This window comes from Fulmarus glacialis, unplaced genomic scaffold (genome assembly GCF_000690835.1).
Source record: "Fulmarus glacialis isolate BGI_N327 unplaced genomic scaffold, ASM69083v1 scaffold23429, whole genome shotgun sequence".
Lineage (NCBI taxonomy): Eukaryota > Metazoa > Chordata > Aves > Procellariiformes > Procellariidae > Fulmarus > Fulmarus glacialis.
Window position 1 is genome coordinate 919 of NW_009235511.1, and position 8,119 is coordinate 9,037.

The window sequence follows — 8,119 nt, forward strand, 5'->3', positions numbered from 1 at the left end:
GGGGCAGCCACGCTCCCTCTCTCGACTGGCCCTGCCTGGGGGGTGTCCTGCCCCTTCTGCCCCACTGGCCTGGGATCCTTCATAGAGCCAAGCCCAGGCACGAGGGAACAACACCCATGCTTGGCTCCTGGTACATCTGGCCCACATTACACAGAGGAGGCAGTTGCACCCATCGTGGAGACAGTGCCAGGTCCCACATTCCTGTGGTGTCCAGCCCTCTCCAGGACTGGCGAGCCAACACCGATGGACTTTGCCCTCCCTCGTGCTCACCTGCAGCCAGCGCCTTGTTCGGGCAGGCTGGCATCGCCTGCTGGGGCTGCTCAGCCTCGGCTGCCCTGGCCAGCTACTGCTCCCTGCCTGCCTCCCTCATTGGTGCACCGTGCCGTCCCAGCAGCCAGACCCTGCCACGGTCCCCACGGGGCTGGGACTCCTGGGGCACAGCCACACCAACTCAGTGGGGATGCCCGGCTGGGGTGGACATGCTCCCTTGCACCCACCTAACCCCTGCCCACGTCCACTCCTCCCCATGGCTTGCCCATTGCAGGGGGCTGCAGGGCAGACTCATGGGGACCTCTGGTCATGCCCATCTCCAGCTGTGGCCCACAGCATGGCTAAGGGTGGCCTCCCTCCCATATAGAAAACCTCTTCCCTCCAGGAGAATGAGGATATGACAAAACCTGTGCCGGCTCTTTTCCTATCGCCAGGATGCAGCCAGGCAAATGCACAGGCCTGGGGAGCAAAAAGAGCTCACGGCTCCTCCAGGACAGACATTGCCCGTGCAGCAGAGCTACAGCAGGACAACTCTTCCCAGGGTCACCTGCTTGAAATGCAAAGGGCAGGAACATCAGTGCCTGTGCCCATGTCTTCTCTTTCCTGCCACATGCTCCCGCTGACACACAAAGGGACATCCTCACAGCAGAATGGTGGCAATGTGGGGAGACATACCAGGGAATAAACGGCTCCTAATCGCTGCAGCACATTTTAGTGTAGGGGGATTTAGCACAGTCAAGTCACTTAGGCTGAATGCCAGTTTACACCCTGGTACAAGAGATCCTGGGGCACAGGTTAGTGGGAGAAAACAATGGGGCTTTGGTACTGCCAAGGAAAAAGCTTTTCATCTGTTTCCCAGATCCTAAACACCATCTGCCAGGCCATGCTCGAGCTGCTCTGGGACTCCTGCACACCATGAGGTTTTACTGTCCTCGGCATGTCTGGGCTGCACCCTGGCCGACCCTTCCTCCTGCCTCCCCTTCACATCCCTGCAGCCAAACACACCAACTGCATACCCTGCAGATGAACAACCCTGTTTTACTAAAAATAGCTTATTCTGCAGTGTGCTTAGCCCTGGCATACATCTAGAATCACATCTGCTTAAAAGCCCACTCGCTCTGCCTCGGCTGGTGCTGATGCTCTGGTTGCAAGCAAAACCTCACTCGCCTTAGGTGGAGAAGGAGAGAAGTCAACAGAAACCATGTCTGAGCGGACCTCGGGTCTCCTGGGCATGGCCAGGTACCCTGCAGGTGCCAAGGGTGTCAAGCTGCTGGCACAGCCACTCTGCGGCGGTGCCCAAGGCAGGGCTGGGCAAGGGTGGATGGGGAGGTCGCTGGCTCCCAGCTGCATGTCACTGACTCTGGAGGAATGAAGCTGGAGGTGGGATGTGACCGGGCTCAGGGTGAAATGGGCCCAGGTGCCCAGGGGCTTCTCTCCTCCCAAGCTGCCATGCTTCCTCCCTACCCTCTCTCAAGCGGAGTGGGAGCAAACTTCTCCTAAAGCAAAAAAACCCCACGAGCTTCCCTGCCCTGTCCCGAGGAGGGGAAGGGCCTGGGTGCCCTGCACATCCGGCCAGCCTGCCCCCCACCCCGCGCAGCTGCCCAGCATGGCAGACGGATGCACACAGGGCTCCCTGGGGATGGCAGTGGATGGCAGGCAAACGGAGTTGCTTTGGGTGTCATGCAGTGGCAGCCTCGAGCACAGAAATACCTTCGTCTTCATCCCCGTCATTATCCGCTAAGTCCTCGCCCTGTTTCTTAGCGCTGGCTCCTAGGGACCAAACACGAGGAGACAGAACAAAAAGGAAAACAAAAGGAAACAAAACAAAACCAAACCAAAACAAAAACAAAAAACAAAAGAGAATTCAAAAATAGCATGATAGCAGAGACGGTGGGGCCAGGCCTGCGCCCCACAGCGCTGCTGGCTACTCACACTGCACCTCTCCCCGAGCCAGGGCAGCGCAGGGCACAGGCAGGACTGCCCTGGGAGCTGCGCCAGGATGCCGCTTTGCCTGGACCCCTTCCCAGATCCTCCCCGGGGAGTGCCGGGGCGGCGGGGAGGAGGAGAGCGGGCCTGGGGCAGCATCAGTGCTGGTCGTGGATCAGCCTCTCAAAGCAGTCGCCAATCCTCCTGCATCCCAGCTTGGCCCCTGCCTGCTTGCACACCCTCGGCTCCCTGTGCCGGGGCAAGGCTCCCTCTCCTACTGCCCGGATGCGAGCAGGAGCCCTGCTCCCAGCTCTGCTGCCACAGGGGACTACCATTCCCTGCCACCAGCAGAGCCCACGTGAAGGGTTGCCCTGGGTGGCCACTGACCACCAGCCAGGGTCCTGCTCGTCACCCCCACGTGGTGCATGGCCGCCCCTTGTTGTGCCTGGTATGGCTAATGGTGCCACAGCACGCTGCAGGGAGCCATCATGACAGGTGCTTCCCTGTGCTGCTCTGCTCCGTCCTGTACCAACTCCCTTCTTAAATGACTAGTTGCATGGTTCACTGAGGATTGCAAAGGCACTGACCAGCTTGCCCAAACCAAGGCAGAACCCTAAAAATATTGGTTTCTTTAGTGTCCTGAATGCCTTCCAGTTGTTGCATGGCCCTTAGCAAATCTGTGGTGCCAGGCCGGCCAGGCCAGCGCTGTGGGATGCTGTTGTGGATGGCGTGCACGGAGCAGCACAGTGCTTCCTGAGCTGCATGCAGCTGGCGTGAGCCAGGAGAGGTGGCCTGTTGGCTGGCAGGGAGCAGACACGATGCAGACCTGTACCGAGGCCCTGTTGCTGCAAAGGACTGTGTGCCGTTGCGGGCACAAAGCGGAATGGTGCCATCCCTGTGCCCTGCAGCCCCGAATTTCATGAAGAGGTTGTGCTCTCCTTATCCCCTTAGAGCTACAGACCAGCACCTGCAGTCCTCTGCTCCCTAATGCCTGCACCAAAAGAGTTCCCAGGGTGTCAGTGACCTCAGGGGTGACAGCAGGGTTTCCCCTGGGCAGGACTGCCCAGGCTGTGCCTGTGCTTCCCAGTGACCTGCCCCAGCCGCATGGGGGCCCGAGGTCCCGGCACCCGGCTGGTTCCGGGGCCCCACTGCTATCACCAACTGGCCCCATCGCCACCACAGCAAGGGTTTTGCACAGCCTCCAGCAAGGCTCCCGTGAGCGAGGGGCAGCCCCATGGCTGGATGAAACTACAAGGCAAGCACAAAACTGGCTGGGAAGATGAAATCAGGGAGTCATCCTCACTGCCACTCTGGGAGTGGGATCCCGTAGGTGACACAGGTGGCAGCTAACAAAGATGCCAGCATGGAGGGGGACAGGATTTGAATTTAAAAGGAATTTATGATGGGGGAGTGAGAGGTCTGAAATGGCCATGGGGCAGCTCCATTGGGGCAGGAGGCTTGCACAATGCCTTAAGCAGCCATGACCTGCTGGAGAAAGTCTGGAGGAGCAACGACCAGAAGTCTAGAAAAATCCAGCAGGCAAGAAAAGTTTACAGGAGGCTGGGTCACGCGAATCCTGGGAGCAGAGGAGTGATGGGAGCTACAGCAGCATCCCGACACATTAAAGGCCACTGAGAGGCGGTGAGGTGGAAGAGCAACTCCCTCGCTGCTGCACAGAGCACAGGTAGCCCCAGAGCTACATGAGGCAGGTTGAAGCTGGATGAGAAGAACACCTTCCTGGCAGAAAGGGCAGGAAAGTGCTGGAAGAGGTGGCCTGGGGAGGTGTTTAAGACCAGGTGAGACACACTGCCAGGAAGAGGTGAGGTAGAGCTGCTCCTGCCTGGAGCAGGGATGGATTGGCTGTCTCCAGAGCCATCCTGATTTCCTCCAACTTGGAGTTCACCTCCCAACCTACCTGCTCCATGCCCCAGTCCTGCCTCCTCGCCTCCTGCTTCGCCACCCAGCCATCCCCTGATCTCCACACATCATTCTCCTATTTTCACCCAACGCCACCCCCATCCTTGCCACCTCTCACCCCAGCACCCCAGCCCCAGCATCCTCCTCTCCTGCTGCATCTTTCCCGTGCACTCCCTTCCCAGCCCATCCGCCAGCTGCACACTTGGCCAGGCACATGCAGCTGCCCAGCCTGTTTGCAGGAGGCTGCAAGCTTGACCTACTGCATCTTCATTAGGAAGAGCTGCAAGCCCAGAAAGCACTTAAATGATGAAGTACTCATGCAGTATTTGCTAACCGGCGCTATGTGCCAACCTCCTTGGTACTGCTCAGGGATAGGGATTTTTCTCTACTGAAGACCACAGGCAGCAAGCCTTCATCGTGGTTCAGAGCTGGGAAGCCGATCACAGGCAGCTGGAGATCCCTTTCCACTGCTGAGGGCCCTGGTGCTGCTAAAGCCCTGGGACCTGCCAGGCTGCAGTCCTCCAGCCTGGTCTATTTCAGGGGACAAAGGTCTCCATGCAGTCAGGGATGGAGGAACCGGCTGTAAGGAGCTGTCAGGCTGTAAGAGAGGGCAGCAGACAACATCCCTGCAATCTGAGCAACTGTCCTGGCTGAGCAGGGAGGGATCTGGCTGGAGACCACCGCCGTGGAGCTTAGGGATGGCTGGGACAAGCCTAAAGCAACCTGAGCTTCACACACCGCAGAAGGGAAGGTAGAAAGCAGCGCTGGGAAGCTAAGCAAAGCAGGAGAGCAGTAATGCAGGCCAGGGCAGAGGGGAACAGTGGTGGCACGTGTGCATGGCAGATGCAAAGCACGAGCCTTCCCCATTGGCAGGAAGGTATTAGGGTGGCTGGGATTACGGTGAACACAGGCTGCTGCACCAAGCAGGCTTTTTGCCTCTCACTATATTGTTCACCTCCACGATGACGCACTGATGCCCCACAGCTTGTGAGACCAATTACAGCTTCACTTCCCTCATCCATCCCTTGCACTTCGCTCCATTACCTCCCTCCACTGGTTATTGCCATGTTCAAGGACACCCATCCCAGAAGATCTTCCTCCGCACTGGCAAAGGCCACCACGCAGAGCCCGGCAGCACCTACTCTCGTGGGGATGGGTTTAACCTTGTGGATTCACAGCTGGAAAAACCAAAAGGACTCATGGCTCTTACTCTCCTTACCCATCAAAAACTCCCTCCACTAACCCAGTGTGAATGCTCATTGTGCCACTTCACTTTAAGCTGTGAAGTGACATTGTTCAGGCCGATAGGAAGGATGCATATGCTCTTATCTGAAGACTCTAGGAAGGTTTAAGCTCAAGTTCAGTAAAAAATAAAATCACTTTCCCTGAAACAGGGGCATCCACGCTGAATTTATGCTATCTTCGATAAAACATGCCAACAGCACTGACACCAGCGCAAACAGAGATAAAGGAGGGCAAGGAGCCTCAGTCCTTGGAGCCTTTGCACTCAGCATGGTGTGGATAAAAGAGCAGGAGCCTGAGCTGACTCCTTTCCACCTTTCCAGATCCAAATGTCTACTCAGGGCGGCCCCAGCACCCCCTCAGTGCACGCTCCCCAGGGCACCCGCTCCCATGCAACAGCTGCAATGCCACAGGGGAGCAGGAGCCTGCAGCAGTGCTGCCACCATGTCTGATGGCCACGTGCACCCAGAGGCACATACGCTGGTGGCCACACCAGCTCAGGTGCTTCTCCAGGAGCGACGAGGAACGAGGCCAGGACTGATGACAGCCATTGAACCTTCTGTTGCACAACCCCATGGGCAGGGGCAGCTCCCCTGGGACCCGTGTCAGGTGGCCCCTCCAGCCATCAGCCCTTGCTCCAGGACTGCACTGCAGCACACCTTGGTGCTGCCCTGCCCCTCCATGTCCCTGGGTGATGCAGAGGAGTTATCTCCATCCTTGAGCGGACTCCATAAAAGCACTGCATCTTCTCACGCTCTGCTGCCTTCACCAGCACAAGCACCTACCCTCACCTTTGCAAATCACTCCCTGGAGCGGGAGTGGAGCACCAGGGCAGTGGTCTGCTCCCAGCCAGCTCTGCAAAGCAGCAGGCTTCATGGGAGGCTGGTGAGAAGCCTTCCAGCAAGGGAGCACTGCAGAAGTTGCGCAGCTGTAGGGAAGCCTCAGCCGGTGCTCGGACAAGTTTGCTTCTTGGAGAGCAGCGGAGAAGCCACAATGCTTTTCCCACAGAGCAGCTGAAGCGCATCCTGAGCCCAGGAGCTGCTGGGAGCTCCAGCCACCCTCGCACAGCAGAGCAAGACGCTGGACTGGCATATTTGTCTCCGCAGCATTGCGGACTCCGCACAGCCCGAGCCAGAGAGATTAGGGCAGTCACTAGGAAAAACCGGGGAGGGCTCCTACGTGCAGGGCAGCCACACTTTTCGCCTCCAAAAATGACATCCACCTTCCCATGCCCTGCAGCAAGGCTTGCCCAGGCTGGTGGTGAAGGGAAGGGGAAAGCATCCCGGCACCCAGCACAGCCAAGCACAGGCTGGAAGTGTTGGCAGCACAAAGCAAAGGGCAGAGCTGCATTTTGCACATAGGTACTGTACTGTGTGTGTGTATATGCTCTTCAGGTGGGCAGCGTTATTTTCATAGCAAAATGTGAGCCTCAGCTGAGCCTCAGTGCTGTCAGCTCCCCCGGCATCATGCATGGCTAATTATTCTCAAAGTACTGCTGCCCTGCCTTGCTCCCAGAGAAGGGACGAATGTGTATGGAGGAGACTGGCAGGTAGGAAATTTCCATATAGGAAATTATTGTGGGCAACTGGGTGGGGAAACAGGGACGCTTTTCTGTCCCAGGGATAAATTCTGATAAATTCTCAGTCTTTTGGCTGCTATGAAATACACTGAGCTTAGGGGTGGCAGAAATCATGAAAACTCCAGTAAGGTGAGAGCTGAGGGGTATTTCTGAACCACCAAAATATAGCAGAATTGCCTGTTCTGTGAGAGGAGAGCTTATTCACCGCTCATATGTGGCCTTAGAAATAATAATCAAGAATATTCCAGAACGAGCCAATGTTCAAATGAGACACAGCCCGAGGAAATCAGCACTGCAGGTACATTATCCTCACCCCAAGCATTACTAACCCCGGATACATGATGAGGTGTGGGGGAGCCTCTGTCTCTCATCACAAGTGACTCAATTAATTTGAGCCAACGGCCACCAGAGCCGTGGCCGGAGCCGAAGGGCAGTGCCAGTGTCTGGTTGCTTTAATTCCCAGCACATCACACCTGGATGCCCAAATGGCCAGCACTGGGGATCCGTTGGTCTGTGATTCAGCAGAGGCCGGCGGGGGCAGAGGGCACGTCCCCCACCAGCTCCCGGGAGGTGACCAGAGACAATCGCAGATGGGCTGCAAAGAAACCCTGCCCGTGAGCAGAGCCGGTGGGGAGGGAAAACCAGGAGATGAGCGCGCCCAACGTGTTTCACTGTGCCTTACGTTGTCCCCCTTCTCCAGCCATAACCCAGACCCTGCTTCCCTGGCCCCTGCTGTAGGGCTGGGGGCGGCGGGGGTCCGCCAGCCCCGGCAGCCGGTGGGAGGGCCAGGAGAGGAAGCGCTTTGAAGTGGCTAGTGATCGCTGGCACAGCCGGCTCCGGAGGCAGCGTGCGGAGACTCCTTAATGTGCCAGCCCTTTCAGGGGCAGCCTTAGAACTCAGAGAGATGGCGTGTGAATAGCCAGGACAGCAACAGGAAAAGCAAAGCAAAGAAACCCAACAACAGAACTCGGGGAAATGGCTGGAAGGAAAGTGCTCCCCAAACCTCCAAGCCCAGCTGCGCTGGCCCCACCAACCCCAGGGGTGCAGGGAGGCAGAGACTGGGATGCAGGGTCCCCTCCACCGCAGGATGGCCAGGACAGCAGCCCCTGACCGCCAGACACCCCCTCCCTGCACTGAGCCTTTCAGAAGATCTTGGCTGCCCGACCGCCCCCACATCCAATTTTG

General features: G+C 57.7%; 1 protein-coding gene across 1 annotated transcript in view; it reads right to left on the reverse strand.

Annotated features, from left to right (window-relative positions):
- Nucleotides 1-8,119, reverse strand: part of LOC104082811 (neuroligin-3-like) — a gene marked incomplete at its 3' end in the record, with an annotated part of 11,642 nt that overhangs the window by 911 nt on the left and 2,612 nt on the right. The window contains exons 2-3 of the mRNA XM_009586058.1: nt 1,981-2,040; nt 572-587 (exon numbers count right to left, since the gene is read on the reverse strand). Coding sequence (XP_009584353.1) covers nt 572-587; nt 1,981-2,040 — 76 coding nt within the window. The remainder of the gene's footprint in view (nt 1-571; nt 588-1,980; nt 2,041-8,119) is intronic.